At 41.9% G+C, this 18,609-nt stretch overlaps 1 protein-coding gene across 1 annotated transcript; it reads left to right on the top strand.

Moving 5' to 3' along the window:
• The first annotated feature begins 12,052 nt into the window (after window positions 1-12,052).
• Window positions 12,053-14,576, top strand: LOC117427761 (X-box-binding protein 1-like). The gene is made up of 5 exons (XM_034046023.3): window positions 12,053-12,417; window positions 12,910-13,006; window positions 13,183-13,308; window positions 13,586-13,767; window positions 14,263-14,576. The coding sequence occupies exons 1-5, from the start codon at window positions 12,188-12,190 to the stop codon at window positions 14,435-14,437; spliced, it is 810 nt and encodes a 269-aa protein (XP_033901914.1). The 5' UTR covers window positions 12,053-12,187; the 3' UTR covers window positions 14,438-14,576.
• The last annotated feature ends 4,033 nt before the right edge of the window (window positions 14,577-18,609 follow it).

The following is an 18,609-nucleotide window of genomic DNA, read 5'->3' as shown; positions in this document are numbered from 1 at the left end:
CCTGTTTCATGTGCTACCCCTGGTCTGTGACTGGGGTTTCTCAGTGTATTCAGTAAATTCAGTGGTGCTGTAATGAGTTGATCTTTTAAACAGAGGCATTTGCTTAGACTCTAAACTTTAGGGATCACTACTGCAGCCCTCCAGATAGACAATGAATACCTGAGGCAAAGACAGAGGGCGAAGCAGATCTTACCAAGCCTGTTAATGAGTGCTCTCTATCCCTGCTATCTATCTGCACAAAGCTGAGGACCTCTCTCAGCACTTATATACCCATCTCTCTGCTGCCCACAGTCCACAGGCAGTGCTTTAATAAACAGACTGCCATTCATACCCCAGCACGGCTGAGACTCACTCCTTTACAATGTAGTGCTGAGGAGGCCAGCAACAAGCAATCTACAATTGCACAGGCATTTCCACTGCACGCACTGGAACACGTGTGTGCGCTATATTAAAACTATTGAAAACGTTCCCCACGCCATCTATAGAACCGACTCTGACGACTCTGACCTGTGCTTTTCTGCATGGGAGTACAGTGGACAAGACAGTCCTGTTTCAAACTGTATGGCACCACTAGCACCAGTGAGTGACGAAAGTAAGCATGCTGTAATACTTGATAGACTACACCAGCGGGATCTGCCTCATTTGCTTTGTAAATATGTTTTTATTTCGGGTGGAGGCTGGAGGCTGGAGGCTATTGTTTTGCCCTGGGTCTCTGTTTAGCTGTTTAGACACCTCCAGATTAAAAAAGGGATCAGGACTTTCTAAAAAAAACAACCTGAGAGGATTAGCGACTGGGAAGTAATAAAATAAGTGGCAGTGGAGAGGCTCAAGGGTTACACCTGTAGAAATGTTTACTGAGTTTTACTGAGGGGGGAAAGAGTCTGCTAAAGTGCATGGAAAGAATGCAGTGTTTGCATTATTTGAACGAGTGTAACCTGTCATAGACCTTGAATAGTAACAGCAGGGGGAAGGGGGTTGGGGGGTTGGGGGGGTTGGGGTGTGTGCAAGCAATCTGGCATGAACCTGCTGTGCTTTGAACCTGCTCACATCTCAGCAGCAAATAACACCATTTTCCATTACAGTGCGCTTGGAAAAGCTTGGGAAAGCAGTGTCATACTGTCCTGGAGGAACAGCTGCTTCTGGTTCTGTGTGTGAATGTGGAAGGTTTGAAAGGTCCTGGACCTGTGTTGTATCTCAAAGCACTTTGTACAACGTATAACAGCCCAATTCCAAACCTCCTCAAGTCTGCTCTCGTCTCAAGCCTCTGTGAATGTAACTTCACTACAGTATCTGATCCAACGTTTCTCAGGGATTACACTGCAGGCAAGCGTGTAGCAGTGCAGTTTATACAATCCTGGGAATGGCTCAGCAAGACCAGATAATGCCGGTGTGCTTTACAATATAAAAGTCTTAAAATGACACATTTCCTGCAATTACGGTTTGAAGCTGAGTCGCGTGCTGTCACAACAATGTGCTCAAGACTGCATATCAGAGAGGCACAACAAGACAACCCTCATCTAAATACAGCTGTGCTGTTAAAGACATGTTTGGAAGGGTATATACACTGTATACATGTCACCTTGTCTTATTATTATTATTTATTTCTTGGCAGACGCCCTTATCCAGGGCGACTTACAATTTTATTATTTATTTATTTATATACAATTACCCATTTATACAGTTGGGTTTTTACTGGAGCAATCTAGGTAAAGGATCTTGCTCAAGGGTACAGCAGCAGTGTCCCTTACCAGGGATTGAACCCACGACCCTCCGGTCAAGAGTCCAGAGCCCTAACCACTACTCCACACTGCTGCCCTGCCCTTGTCTTCCAATACTTATTAATTGCAGAACACTGCAGCTTGTAATAGTGGTTTAAACCCACACAGGTACATGCCAGTAAACGCTTTGAATGAGCCGTCATGCTTCACTGATTGATGGGCTATTCAGTAACTGTAACCGTGGATATTCCAACAATGATCCATGTCCCAGCAAGGTAGTAATAGGATTTCCAGGGATAGCAATACGTTCCAACAAAAGCATAGAACCACTTCAAAAAAGATGACAAACCTTTGCCTAAAGCCTGTATCAGTTTGTCTAATTGAATTTGATCGGCCCTGATCTTTTTAATGTAGTCATCCTCACAATTTCCCAATTCTGTCTCTTGCCCAACCTGTCCTCCCCACCCTGTTTCATAACACGTTTTATTCATAGACTTCATTGTGCTTCCTCTATTCTAGTGAACCATCAGCTAAGCAGGGCCCTCCCTCTGTAGCCCCTACAGGCTTCCTCATGCAGATCTGCTATTTACAGGCATGATCTGTGCTAAAGTGAAAAAGAGGCTGTGTCTGGTCAGACTAACGTACTTCACTTTTGAATCCATGTTATTTTTTTAATATATATATATATAAGATTCTCAGGACTGAAGCTTGAGAAGTGAAAGAGATGAGTAGGCTACTGGATTGCAAAGCTGTTATTTCTGATCAGATGAATGCACCTTTGTCCCAAATCCTTTTAGCTGTAAATGTGTGTGGCATTTTCATCACAGCTTGCAAATAATATGTGAGCAATCCCCATTAAACAAATGAAATGTTCTGTCAGCGGATCTTCACACAAAGCAGGGGCTAGCCAGTTAACTACATGTTCTGTTGCTACTGAGCACCAGCCATTGTAGACAGATTGACAGTAAATAGCACTTCACTGAGGGTCTGTCTACAAATTCACCCCACAACTGTTTTAGTTTTTCAACGAGGAGCGATGCATGTCTGCCTACCTCCAATGGCCTCCAGTGGATTTCCAATAAAGAAAAATAACAAGGACTCTGGGACTTTTCTATTAAAATAACCCTATACTTTTGCTGAAACTGTGCTTCAGCGCCCACTGACGCTGACAGCTGCTAACCATGCCCACAGGTGATGAATATCCCAGGCAACTTGATACAGTGTCTGCACATGCACACGCTAGTCACAGCGTTAGCCAGATCACCATGAGAAGAGCTTCTCTAACTGAGCTCACACTGGTATGGACTTTTCTTAGCACATGTTAATTAGGGGATTGTTATTTAGGTCATGGTGGCTAGGCTTCATGAAAGCTGTGTATTCTTCAAAAGCATGTGCTTAAATTCACTGAGACATGCTGTACTGGACTGCGTGTTGTTAACCCACTGGTAAGAGAATATGTATGTTACTAACAGACCAGGCTTTTAAAGGGCTTTCTCTCATTATAGTTTGCATGGCATGCACCTGTTTACTGCACAATGAAACATGTCATTACTGTTCGACTGGTCTGATGGGTTCAGCACCAGCTTCCTAAGAGAACTGGCAGAGAAACCACAGCGAGCTGCAGCAGCCAACCAGGGAATGTAACTGAAACCTGAACTAAAACCCCAAGATCAGTCTGTCTGGGGGAAGGAATGTCTCTTAACAGCCGAGCAACTTTCTGTAGATGCTAAAAGAAGATAATGGAGGCTACCAGATGTCTAATGACAACCATGCTCAGGCATGTTTCAGTCCATACAGAGAAAGAGTAGCTTTACAAGTTCCCGAGCACTCTGTTTAAAAGCTGTCGTGGGTTACTGGTAGCCTGTGTTAAAGAAACAGTGGCTGTCTGCCAGACCCCTATCAGTGTTTTCTCTCTGCAAAGTGCTGCTGTTCTGCAATTCCAATCTGGACGAGGTTCAAAGCAAACAGGAAGAGAGACAGCACTTACCGTAACAGTCACTCATTGAGCACACAATACAACGTCTGATAGGCTGAGCAGTTCCCAAGGGCACTGACTCCTGCACCACACTACGCTTTGTAAAGTGATGTCATAAGAGGGTACCATTCCGATGGAAATATTCCACTCTCTTTAATATCTTGGAGTGCCGAAAACACCTAAAAACAATTTGACTTTCTTGCAAAAGACCGTCCAGCTTTTTCAATATCTGTCCACTTGCTGCAATTGTGTCCCAAATTAACTGCCATTACTGCCTTTGGCAACCAGGGGGGCACTCTGGTATATGCAAAACTCAATCAGAAATATTTGTAAAAAAAAAAAAAAAAGTATTGAAGGGGGCTAAATGTGCACCATTGTTGCTGGAATGTCTTTGGAAGTCTTGCCGCTGTTTGGCAGGTGGAGCAATGGCTCCTTCCTTTAGTAATAATAATTGGGCTCCCTTGTGTATCCCCAGGTTGAGCCTGACCCTTTGTCTGTATTTTCTTGCTGCTCCTTCACACCCCCTGCACCACCTCTGCACCCTCTGCAAAATTAAACGGGACTGGGGAGTCCATTTGAATGCTAAATACATTTTCAGTTTTGCTGATCAGTTATAAAACCACATATAAGCCCCTGCCTTGGTCATTTCTGTAATCTGATCCCTCTATATGTAAGTGAGAAGGTCTGCAGAGGCTGAGCTACTCATCACTACACACCCCATATGGAGTGCAGAACATTCAGCTGCTAGAAGCCTAGGCTTTACAATTCTCAGCATAGACTCTTACTCTTGGTACATTCATATTGTCCATAAAAGCCTTGGCAAAAACTAATTAAAAAACAATCTAAAAAAGTAAAAAGAAGAGGAGGTGCCCTGCGCTATCAATAGCTCTTCGTTATTGTCCTCCACATGTAATATGGGAATGACCACTTTTCATTTCTTAGAAACTTGGTACATGCTCTTTTGGTAAAGGAACAATAGAGCTGTTTGTATTTCCCCGCCCTGCTCCGGGACATTGCTGCAGGGGACACCACCGTGTCTAACCTTCAAACAAGCTCGTTTCAATGCCATCGCTGTTATTCCCTTTAAGTAAAAGCCTGCACACACCACCACACATTCTTTGAATGCGAAAGGTAATTATCTATCTATCTCTCTCTGAGGATTTTGAAAATGGGAAAAGCAATCTGCAAGTCTCATGTGCTCTGCATTCTTTATTGGTTTTGCACTAAGGTTGTTTTTCAGGTATTCCAGGCATGTGAATCAATGGGGTTTCAAATCTAGAAAACCCAAGAATAAATATAGCAGCCCTGTAGAATATGATCAGCAGAGGCACTCACAGTGTCATGCAGAACGGTTATAATGCTGGCGAAGGTGTTAAATGGGAACCTCATTTGAAACATAGCAGGAGGGCTAACGTTTTCAAACCAGGATGACCTCATTGAGGAGATTTACACTTCAGGTTTGTACCCTGTGTGTAAATGTACTTGTGATAATCCCTCCCTGAATGGAGAGGGTGGGAAAGAACCAGGCTGGGTAAACACTCTCTGGGCCTGGGAGATTTGCCCCTGAATCAGCATGGACCGGGCCCTGCACCCCACTGCTGGCTGGATAAAGTCCCAGCTGCTTTTCTCACACCCCTCCCCTCAGCTACAGGGGCAGGGGATCCTGGACGTGTTTGCCAGCGCCTTTATTACACCAGCTTAATGAGCAATGTCCACATTACTGTGTGATCTTACAAAGAAATGAGATGAGGGAAGCAGTTTGTTATTCAAGGAATGGTACTCAATTAAACAAATACACGGGGTTAAACAGGAGCCCTGTGAATATGTATGTGTTTGTGTGTGTGTGTGTGTGTGTGTGTGTATGTATGTATGCTGGATCTGCTCTATCTATATGTATGCTGTGTTTTAAGAATGTTGGCTTCTATTATTTTACTTTAATAAATGAGTTGCATGGTTATAGCAATGTTACAGAATAAAGTTATTAAGTTGTTATACTATATTTCCCTATGCATTACACCATGGTATAACACAGGAAAGCCATAATGGGTGTTGTAACTTTGATTTTGTTACCAGTATTTGTAGCTAAAACAGCTCTGAAAATGAGCAGCACATAAGCATGTCTATTTTGTCATTAATACAGGTGACATTCAGCACCTGCTTTGCTTATCTTTCTAATTAAAGCACCAGCCCACTGAATTTTCCATGGATAAATAAATATGTACACTCCACTAGCCAAGGTCAGCATAACATACGCAGGGCCTAGATCTTAGCATGCCCTCATTAAGACAAAGCTCTGTTTAATTTCACAGCGCTTCTTTAATGTTACAGACTCTCTCCTTCTATCACTGCACTCTTCCTGGTCAGTTTAATGACTCTCTCTTTCTGTCACTGCACTCTTCCTGGTCAGTTACAGACTCTCTCTCAGTGACAAGCAACACAGCGTCCCAGACCAAAGAAACCTTCAGCACTGAACAAGACCCAGTGCAATAGCGTGCTGGAAGCTGCTACAAGACCCAGTGCAATAGCGTGCTGGAAGCTGCTACAAGACCCAGTGCAATAGCGTGCTGGAAGCTACTACAAGACCCAGTGCAATAGCGTGCTGGAAGCTGCTACAAGACCCAGTGCAATAGCGTGCTGGAAGCTGCTACAAGACCCAGTGCAATAGCGTGCTGGAAGCTGCTACAAGACCCAGTGCAATAGCGTGCTGGAAGCTGCTACAAGACCCAGTGCAATAGCATGCTGGAAGCTGCTACAAGACCCAGTGCAATAGCGTGCTGGAAGCTGCTACACACTGTACCCAACATTAGGGTCATTGTATTGCTATTGAATATCTGTTCTGCTCAGGGGTGTTTTGGTACAACACTAAAAGCCTAGACAGGCTGTATCTGTGCTCTGTGATTCACACACACACACATTAATCATAATAATGTCATAAAGCAGGGCTGTTTTCAGGAAGTGTCCTTTTATTTCTGAAAGTTTGATTGAATTATGCAACAAAAAGGAACAAAAATAACTGCAGTCACAAAGCTGTGCTATTTGTTTTTGTTTTAAATAAAGCCCCTTTTTAACCTGTTATTTCTATAAACGACTCAGAATCGTAATTGAAAGCATTTTACAGTATGCATATTGTTCCTTTAGTTTCCAGCTGTGTAGCGTTGACACTCTTTCTGTTTCAGATAAGGATCACATTTAGCCCTGGGTAAAATGCATTATGCTTAGAGAAATGAACCTCACCTAGAATTAGATTGCCCCCCTGGTGTGGGGCTGATTGATATCTCTACCATCTAACCAAAAAACAGAAGAAAGTAAACGACCAGGCGACCACTACAACATGCAAATGATGTGATAACAACCATCTTCTTACACAACAATTCCTCTTCATATCGACTATTTCAACTGACAACAGAAGAAATGGCAAGATTATTCCAAGGCACACGTACTGTGCAGTACCCATACAGGAACACAATACACTAGGAGCAGCCAGTCTGTGTGTGTGCGTGTGTGTCTCTGTGTCTGTGTGTGCCTCTGTGTGTGTGTGTCTCTGTGTCTGTGAGTGTGTGTGTCTCTGTGTGTGTGTGTATCTGTCTCTGTGAGTGTGTGTGTGTCTGTGAGTGTGTCTCTGTGTGTGCGTGTGTGCCTCTGTGTCTGTGTGTCTCTGTGTCTGTGAGTGTGTGTGTCTCTGTGTGTGTATCTGTCTCTGTGTGTGTGTGTGTGTCTGTGAGTGTGTCTCTGTGTGTGCGTGTGTCTCTGTGTGTGTCTGTGAGTGTGTGTCTCTGTCTGTGTGTGCCTCTGTGTCTGTGAGTCTCTGTGTCTGCGTGTGTCTGTGTGTCTGTGAGTGTGTTTGTCTCTGTGTGTATGCGTGTGTATCTGTGTGTGTGCGTGTGTCTCTGTGTGTGTCTGTCTGTGTGCGTGTGTCTCTGTGTGTCTCTGTGTGAGTGTGTGTCTGTGTGCGTGCGTGCGTTTGGGGATGCTGTTTAATTTCCTTTTCTACAGGATCTTGGTTGATAACTTGTTTTTCTTTGCGTTACGCAGTTTAAAACGTCCCCTGTGTCATCCTGTAAAGTATCTCTGACTGAGTTACAGCAGCAGGGAGCTGAGAGTAGGAGTGTAGAAGCTGTGTAGATGAGAAAGCAAGATTGTGTTATAAAATCTTACTTTTAAATCCAGTACCCTAGTGTCCTGTAAGGTTGTTGCCCTGGCTGTCTTTATGACTTGCTGTTTGCATATACCCCAGGCCATTCCTGGAACCTTCAGATATGAGACTGCATGTTATCTATCACACATGTGTGACTGCAATGGGGGAGGGGCTTTTCATTTGTATACCCTAACCTTTGGAACTCTGTCCCATGCCTCAAGATAAAAAGGAGTCAGGCTGACTGCTGGGCACAGCCAAGATTGCTCTGGTTCAAGATGTTGTGCATACTAGCACATACCAGCTGCTATACAAGTCAAGCATATAATGCACCTGATTGTATTGTTGCCTACTTGTGTGTCCCTTGCAAGACACCCTATACGTAATGTACTGAATGCTTTGCTTTAATGTTTAGCTTGAAGATTGTAGCGTATATTGAAGTAACACAATGCACAAAGGTCATATAATTATACTGTATTCACACTGCATTTGCCTATGGGAGTACCCACGTTTAATCATCTAGCTAAATCTGTACTAAAACTAAACTGTGATGTAAATGACATTTCATAGCAGATATAGTGTGACATCCCACGATCACTTTGGATCATTCTTTGTATATGGATAACTTGTGGCTGAGTGCTCCTAAATGCAGGAGGTAAGGGGGTTGAATGGGTCACTTCATTCTCTCAACCTTGCACTGCAGTCATTCTCTGCTTAGTATCAGTACTGACATAAACAGCGTTTGGACAAAGTTCAGGTCAATAATGAAAAGGTTGTAATGCCTGCTAGCTGGTAAGTAATGGGTTTGAAACACAGTCTCCAACAATCAAGCGCCTGAAAGGGTTAGCATTTCATTAAATGATGCTTCTTTTGTTCTTGTAAATGTCAACTTTAAAGTAGAGAGGACGGGAGTAAGGTCATGTATTCAAGGAGGAATTCAAATAAAAAATGATAAGGAATTGTGCAGGGGTGTGCATGTGCATGTGTGTGGGTGTGAGTGTGTGTGTGTGTGTGTGTGTGTGTGTGTGTGTGTGTGCGTGCGTGTGTGGGTGTAGGTGTGGGTGTGGGTGTGGGTGTGGGAGTGTGTTTAAGGGGTGGAAGCAGCCCCTCAAAATACAAAGAGATACATGCAAATCAGGAACAGCATTGTGGTAAATCCTGTTTGCCAGACTTGTCAATATTTACTATATGGGCGGATCTGCTTGAATGTAAAGCACCACAGTAATGCAGAAGACGACCAAGATACAGGATTGATCTGTGAATGGGTAGAACTGCTAAATCGTGCCTATCAAAAGGCTCAAGTTAAAGCATGTCCAAGTATAGGTAAAATATTGCTTATGTTAGGCAAAGTAAACTGCAACACTATCATTAAAACATTGTTATAGGTGATGAAATGTTTCATTTGTGTCACTGATACCTCAACTCTAAACACTAGGTAAGGGGCAAAAAACAAAATCACAGGCATCTGATTTATTTTTATAGCAAATGACTTTACTAGACCACTACATTCTCATATACATACATACCCTTTAGTGAATCATATACCATGAAATGACTTTACTAGACCACTACATTCTCATATACATACATACCCTTTTAGTGAATCATATACCATGAAATGACTTTACCAGACCACTACAATCTCATATACATACATACCCTTTAGTGAATCATATACCATGAAATGACTTTACTAGAGCACTACATTCTCATATACATACATACCCTTTAGTGAATCATATACCATGAAATGACTTTACTAGAGCACTACATTCTCATATACATACATACCCTTTAGTGAATCATATACCATGAAATGACTTTACTAGAGCACTACATTCTCATATACATACATACCCTTTAGTGAATCATATACCATGAAATGACTTTACCAGACCACTACATTCTCATATACATACATACCCTTTAGTGAATCATATACCATGAAATGACTTTACTAGACCACTACATTCTCATATACATACATACCCTTTAGTGAATCATATACCATGAAATGACTTTACTAGAGCACTACATTCTCATATACATACATACCCTTTAGTGAATCATATACCATGAAATGACTTTACTAGATCACTACATTCTCATATACATACATACCCTTTAGTGAATCCTATACCATGAAATGACTTTACTAGAGCACTACATTCTCATATACATACATACCCTTTAGTGAATCATATACCATGAAATGACTTTACCAGACCACTACATTCTCATATACATACATACCCTTTAGTGAATCATATACCATGGAATGACTTTACCAGACCACTACATTCTCATATACATACATACCCTTTAGTGAATCATATACCATGAAATGACTTTACTAGACCACTACATTCTCATATACATACATACCCTTTAGTGAATCATATACCATGGAATGACTTTACTAGAGCACTACATTCTCATATACATACATACCCTTTAGTGAATCATATACCATGAAATGACTTTACCAGACCACTACATTCTCATATACATACATACCCTTTAGTGAATCATATACCATGGAATGACTTTACTAGACCACTACATTCTCATATACATACATACCCTTTAGTGAATCATATACCATGAAATGACTTTACCAGACCACTACATTCTCATATACATACATACCCTTTAGTGAATCCTATACCATGAAATGACTTTACTAGAGCACTACATTCTCATATACATACATACCCTTTAGTGAATCATATACCATGGAATGACTTTACTAGACCACTACATTCTCATATACATACATACCCTTTAGTGAATCATATACCATGAAATGTTTATTTAGGTCCTGCTTTAAAAAATAAATAATATATCAAATGGATTCTGATGCTTTCTGTTGTACAAGTTACAAGTCAGTGCAATAACTCGTTTCTGTTGTAACACAGGGAGACTGAGTACCAGTACAGCCCTGCATAGTTCTACCACTTCACTGAGGTACAGCACATTATCTGTTATTAGCACAGGCTGCGAGCGAGTCAGTTAATAAAGAGATGATGAAATCCGGACTGCTGTCCAGATAAGCTCGTGGTAAGCATCAACTGACAGGTTTCACGAAGTTGCATCAGAGAAGATTTACAAACCCAACAGTGAGACAAGACGTTGTTCGAGTCGTTTTAATTACGGGTTTGAAGTATTTTAAATACAATGGGGTTGACCTTTCATCAGTACTATGGTACAGCGATATAGGCATCCCATAATAATACATCTTTTAAAACATGCCTTGATTACGAACACTGCGTGGTATCGTGTGTCTTAAAAGCACTGAGATAAACTTAACTGCATTACATTGAGTTCCGTGCACATTCAGAATCTGAACTTACCAATACTGATATGTAAAGAACATGAAACTGCAACTCACACATTTCATGTGAAGTTATTTTTAAGCAAAAGAATGGGCCGTGAAGCTTTAAAATTAGCCCTGAAACTGCAAAGAAAAGCAGATGTATACCCGAAAGCTTTAAAAATTCAGATGTTGCCGACCACCGCACTGAAACTAAAACTCCCTTCAAATCACAATGGAAATTAACACTGTTGACGCAAGACGACGTTGTTTTTCAAAGCCTAGCTTATCCAAGATATATAATTAGCCGTTTCAAAAGCTACACAGTTAGTCATTATATTAAAGGGTTTGTGCTATATACTATAAACAGTTATGTTAAGTATGGCCTTTGAGACAATTATTACTGGCGTAGTTTCAAAAAGTAAGATTTTTTAGACTGCTTCGACACACGATAGTAGTAAACTGAACTAAACAGGAAATTAATTACAAAGCGACAAAAACTGACAATTCGATTTGAAATATCAAACGGTAGATAACAGTGGTCATGTACGGAACCTGTGAAAATGTAAGGTATTGAAGTGTAGCATATAGGTACCTGTCTGTCTTTTAAATAATATATACAGATTGATGTTTTAACAACGTCGATTTTCTCCTTGGCTGCTTTCAAAAGAAAATAAATTAAACGAGAATCGTCTTTTGATATCGGATTTCGCCCCCACCCCGTGTTTACCCGGACAGACCACCATCATTACCATTCTAAACAAACACGCCTAGTCTTTCAGGTAAACACCGTCTGATTCCATTTCTGACGTAAATTACATCAGCTCCGCGACCAATAGGATCAGAGATCCCCTCGATGTCAGAGCGCTCATTGGCCAATCGCTTCGGAACACGATAGTAGAAATTGAACGCAACAGAAAATTCATCAGAACAGACAGAAATTGACAACAGGGAAGGCGCTGGGGTTTTTAGATTACGGTCTATTAAATTATAATCCCTCAGAATTTCCCTCAAATTAGGGTTAATTCAGACCCAAACAGGAATACAGAATGGTTGTCGTAGGTACTGGGGCAGGTTTAGCCCATAAAGTGCTTTTGATCTCCGGGAAACAGGCTGGCACAGCAGCCGGAGCACAGGGTGGGTTTAACCGGTCCATCTCTGTGGTGCTGCCGTCGGCCTCTCAGGTTTCATCGGATTCAGATTCAAATGGATCCGGACAGCCTCTCCGCAAACGACAGAGGCTCACACACTTGAGCCCGGAAGAGAAATCACTTAGAAGGTAAGGCCGGTGGAATCTACTTCGTATCTCTTATTATAATGTGCTGGACATCTCTTCAGACAATCGTCATGTATTTCATGAATATAAAATAGATTTAGAAATAGTTAACATTAAGAATGTATTTTTGTAATGCCTACCGGTAACAATATTATAACACATACTGCATTGTGAGTTTCATTGTCAGTTCTTCGTATTGCAGGAATCGTTAGGGTACTCATTTTAAATGTGTATGCTTTTCCGTGTGTGTTGAATACGTTAGACCGGTAGGAACAGCATTCCCTGATTAGCAACCACACAGTTGCGTTTTCATAAATTCCAGGATTCACATCCTGGTCTGTCTGCCTGCGTGGCAAGATGGCTGTGTGGTTACGCAATATCCTCCTGAACTCTGACTGGCTCACTGGCCGACATTCAAATAAACCCATTAGGGCAGCCTCGCTGCTCTTCCTGTGTATCCCTCGCTGATCCTTGTCATTCTGTTTCCCTCAATAGGAAATTAAAAAACAGAGTAGCAGCACAGACTGCTAGAGACAGAAAGAAAGCAAAAATGGGTGAATTGGAACAACAAGTTATAGAGCTGGAGATTGAGGTAAGAAGGGTGTCTTTCACTTTTGCATATTTAGATATAGATGTCGTTTTTTACAAGGTAACTAACGGTTTTAATTGGACATTGCTAATGCATCATGCAGTATGCATTACAAGGGGGAAGTGCTGTGCAACTTAAGATGTTGAATAATGTGTTACATTCTACCCCTCCTCTTCTAGAATGATAAACTTCTCATTGAAAATCAACTTCTACTTGAGAAGGCAGAGGGTCTTCAGGCAGAGAATGAGGAACTGCGTCAAAGGTTGGGTTTGGATACCCTGCAAGTAGAAGAGAAAGAGACAAAGGTAACCACACTGATTTCTTTCAGTAATTCAATGGCTGAGGTGCTGGATGGGTTTAGATAAAGGCTGTGTTTATTCACTGACATTGGCATGTGTCTGGAAGTAAGGTTCCAAATACTCCATCAGTTCTGTTAACCTGTTCACCAGCACGTTACCTCAGACAGACCAGCAATGTAAAAATGTATTGGATTGTTCTTGTACTATAAGCACATAGATTGTGTATGGAGTGCCCTTGGTCCTTTCATGTGTAGAAGTGATCCGTGTGTTCTTGTCCCTGCAGCTTCAGTTGGAGCAGCTCCAGCGGGTGCAGTCCTGTGTGGATGATGTCAGTTTGGTGAGCGGGTCTTCTGAGTCTGCAGTACTCAGGCTACGTGTGCCTCCGCAGCAGGTGCAGGCCCAGATGTCATCAAGCCTGAAGAAGTCCACATGGGTGCTGACATTCCTGACTCTTCAGGCCCTGAGGTGAGCTGCCTTTACTCTTACTGCTGTGCTACTGTTGTACATATTGTCTTGCACATGCTGAACTACACGGGTATGTGCAGGGTCTACATTTTATAATTGAAGAATATTACTTGCAGGCTAATAGGATTCACAGGTGTCTTGTAGTCTACTGCAACCATCAGCAATTCCATAGAGGATTGTAGAGCAGAATGTTGTGGAGAGCAGCTCAAGTAAATTAGCAGCTTGCAGCAGGGCAGAATGGCAGATGTCTGTGAACCAAGCCTTCTGTGTGTGAGGGTAGGGTCAATGAATCAATTTTGGCATACTGTGTTGCATAGTAAGCTGTAGGAGAGCCTACACAGTAGTGATAATTGGACCACAGCAATTGCTTGCCTGTTGGATTAAAGATTACCGAACATCTGTATTTTGAAACCATTTGAATTTCTCATTCTTTCAGTGTTAAATGATAGTCGTTTGGTAATTTACTGAATGTGCCCCATCTCTCTCTTTCCACAGTCTGATCTCTTGTTTAGCATTCTGGACATCCTTGACCCAGAAATGTTTCTCAAGTATCACAACTCAGAGCCTAAGGAGCTGCCAGAAGTTGGGGGCGCACGAGATTCAGTATTTGCCTCCCCATCTCCGTCTCTGGGGACCCCACCAGTTAAGCTGGAAGCCATTAATGAACTGATCCACTTTGACCACATCTATACCAAGCCCCTGGCTGAGGAGGTGGTGTGCGCTGAGCAGGGTGAAGAAAGTGTCACAGTAGTGAAGATGGAGGAGGTCTTGTCAGTCTGTGTGAAGGAGGAGCCCACTGATGTGGCTCTGATCCCTGGCACGAGAGTTGATGACTTCCTGTCCTCTGCACCTCCTCCTGCTCCCCAAAGCGATCATGACAAATCAGGCTACATGTTGGATGCTTACAGCGACTCGGGCTATGAGAGGTCCCCTTCCCCCTTCAGTAACATGTCCTCCCCGCTGTGCTCAGATGGCTCGTGGGAGGATGCGTTTGCCAATGAACTCTTTCCTCAGTTAATCAGTGTTTGAAATGACAACCGACCCAAAAGGAATAGGCTTGTATAAAGTCTTAACGTTTCAAAAACAAGATCTGCCTTTTTTGTTGACAGCAACTTCATAATTTGTGAAGGTGTCAGACAGGGGTGGTATCCCAACCCCATTACACTGTAAATAAGAGACCGGGATTATTTCTCGCAGATTCAAGAATCGCCCACTTTAAGTTGGGAGTGATCACATTGTTTAGCCTTAAGAAGCAAATGTTAGTCTAGCTTTCTGTATGGGTTGTAAGAATGTTTCCCAAAGCTTGAAATTAGTAGAGAAGCTAATGTTACAAGTCCAAAAGGAAAGATAAATGAAAATTATTTTTAGTGAGCAAGTGTCCCGTCCATTTTTATAAGTCCTGCGGACACATCTATATGGAATGAAACAACTATTTATTACGGTTTGTTTTGTGTAATGTCCCCTCTTGAGTTGCTTATGCTGTCCAGCACTATACCCTGATCTGTCAATTCAATCTTTAGTTTAGCATGTATAAAGCATACATGTTTGTCTGTGTCCTGTGTGTGTTTTTTATTTCATGTGACTTTACTCTCTAACTGCTGTTGATTTCTCATGATTGTTTTCAGGGGATGCTTTCTTCATGTGATAGTTAAGCTACTTGTGCAATTAAAAAAATGCAATAAAATTGTCTCCTGTGGCTTTGTATTGTGGGATACGTCTAGGTTTAAGTCTGGAAAAGACCATAAAAAACAGTTATATATTGCAGCAACATTTCAACACAAATCTGAACATGTTCCGCCTCAGAACTGCACCATATATTTCTTGATATGTTTATTACCACCAGTGAGGAACAAGCCCCATCATTACTGGCTCAAGGCAGGGCTGCAGAGCAGTGACACAGCTGTGCCAGTCTAGTTATTAGGAGCAGCTGTGGTCAGCGCCCTGTGCAGGTTTCATAGATGCAATTAAAAATAAGTGCTTGAGTACCACAATGCAATGGCATTGCTGCCTAATTTACTCCCCATTTAGAGAGGGCTGCTGCTTGCTAAAGAGTCATGCAGCTCTGACACATATATTAAGAGACAGTACTGTGTAATACAACAGGACACAGTGTATGACAGTCGTTTTCACCTGACCAGTCTTGGTAATTGGGACCATTTTGACACAACGTGTCATTTGACCTCTTCTCACCTTTTGACTTGGTAGCCACACTTTTGAAAGTCGTCAAGTTGTAATCCCATCTGGAATACAAACCTGTTATACAGGTATGAAATAAAACAACATCTTACAACAAGAAGCTCCAGTCTGCCCCTTGAAACAGACCCACGCGTGGACACACCCAAGGCAGCCCGAACATGATCTATTTTCATTCTGCTCCCAGAAGCAAACTCACGCATGGACACACCCAAGGCAGCCCTATTCACAGTGGAACATTAGCATACCTGTTTTGTTGTATCTGCACTTTTTTTGGAAGTACTGGAAATGCATATTTGTTTTAGGGTGAGTTGCATTGTTACCTGTCAAATTCCAGTAAAATAAACCTTTAATTCAAGAGAAAGTTCTTCTATTTCATAGGTGTAAATGGCTGGACTTTCGTGTTGTCTCATTGAAAAAAAAAATAATTTGGTTAATTCGGCAATCAAATAAAATGGAGGACCACCACATAGTGTCTTTTTTTTTAATACAATCTCAGGGTGATTGAAATTACTGTGGACATGTAGTTTACATCAAACCTGTAGCCACCACAAGACTATTTCAATAAGGACATCATGTGCTCAAAGGTCAGTAATAAGGAATGGTGCCCGTGTTCTCTAGAAATGCTGATTAACAAACAAGCATCTTCTGGATCGGCTGGATTTGTAAAGGAGTTGCAATTCATTCAAGTGGCCATGGATATAGCCCCCTCGCTCCCCCACATTTACATTTCTATTGGCATTACCCTGTACTGATAATTAAGGCCTTTCTAAATACCAGAAAGTACAGTGAAGGTGGAATTTGGAATGCATTTGGAATGCAGATTTAACATTATTAGTGTGGCAATAAAAGATTGTAAAAAACATTTTTTTAACTAGAAGCCCAAACGATGTTGACTAACTGGGGTGCAAACAGCAGCAGACTGGACTCTTAAGGCAGCTGCACATGTTCTCACATAGCTGCAAGCAGGCTTAGACAAGCACTTGTGAAACTGGAGAGGCTGTATGTAATGCTGCCTGCGCTCCAATCCCTACGCTATGCTTAGTAACTACACCCCCCTTGTTTAAAAAAGAAATGATAGCAAGTTGCAAACTGGAGAGTTTGAAGAACACGATGACAGGTTACCAATATGATGTGACCCTGCAGAAACTAATGGCAGAAATGTAAGCAAATGTAAGCACACGTGTGCAGAGTACTCACAGTGTGTTACGATGATCACACGTGTGCAGAGTGCTCACAGTGTGTTGCGATGATCACACGTGTGCAGAGTGCTCACAGTGTGTTACGATGATCACACGTGTGCAGAGTGCTCACAGTGTGTTACGATGATCACACGTGTGCAGAGTACTCACAGTGTGTTACGATGATCACACGTGTGCAGACTACTCTCAGTGCCTTATGCTAGATTCCCAGCCTTCCACAAGCTTCCATTACCCAGCTGACAGTTTTCTCAAACAGTTAATCAAACCTGTTCCCAGTGATGATGAAGGCGGTCCTTGGTGCTTATCTTCAGTGTGATAACAGGGCCACATTCATTCATTTGGATGATGCTAAACAAACACTAGAATCTACTGTAACAGTATTCTTCCTGTAGCATTCTGTTGAACATAGTGGCTTTCATTACAATACCATACCGCAGTATTACTCGAAATTCTATGCATAAAAACTTCCGATCAGAAATGAGATTAACAGTGCTACCTATCCAGAACCAGCATTATCTTCAAGATAAATTTCCTCAATGGAGCCAGAAACCTGCTCTGCTTTGGAAATTCCCACTTTCTGTTCTTGCCGACTCCTTATCATGTGACATAAAGCATTGTTAACCAGGCCCTGCTTCTTCCCCTCTGCTCCCCTCTCAGTTTCCACAAGGCTGTGTTAGTCAGCCCTTCCTCTTTACTGTTAGCACGCAGCCCGTGGAGATACTTCGTTGAATTTCCTGACATTCACTTGGGTATTTTTTTTGTTGAGTTTTTTTTTTTTAGAAAAGAGAAATGAAAGTAAGTATTTATTCAGGACATTAGACCAGCATTTTATATCTTCAAGTTTCCTTATTTTGAGAATCTCTCACATACGTGTTTCTCCAGTAGAACAAGCAGTCTCTGTTGTCAATGTAAAAGCTTTGCCTCATTTTTACACCTTGATGCTGCCTCACGCCACATCATAATAAGTGACATCCTTTGAGGGAACGTGGTGTGTGGTATCAATACCTAACTGTGGTTCACAGTTTATCAACAGGAGCCTTCATTCCATAGAGAGTTGCATTGGCAGGCTGAGAGTAACCCATTTTAAACCATTCATACCGTTCCTCCAAAGCTTTAAACACTCAATGATAAGAGATACAAAAAGAAGCTTGAAAGGAGCGGGGTGTTGTGGTGGGGAAGCCCTGTTCCATGCACAGTAAGCAGGCCGCACTTACAGGACTACCCTCCAGATCCAGGCCTGCACTGAATGGGGTATATCATTCTACCACAGCGTTTCCACTTACTTCACTTCATTTTAAAGAAATGTGAGTCCTGACAGCCTGAATTAAATTAGAAAGTGATGTCAAGTAGTAATACAAGCTTGCAGTCTGCCTTGGAAAGATTGCGGTAAATCTGCAGTGTTAATACCTCTGCTGTACCATTCCATAAGACAAGTATAGAAGCATCA

This window comes from Acipenser ruthenus, chromosome 21, assembly GCF_902713425.1.
Source record: "Acipenser ruthenus chromosome 21, fAciRut3.2 maternal haplotype, whole genome shotgun sequence".
NCBI classification, from domain to species: domain Eukaryota; kingdom Metazoa; phylum Chordata; class Actinopteri; order Acipenseriformes; family Acipenseridae; genus Acipenser; species Acipenser ruthenus.
Note: the sequence above shows the minus strand (reverse complement) of the source record. Positions and strands in the feature narration are given on the sequence as shown.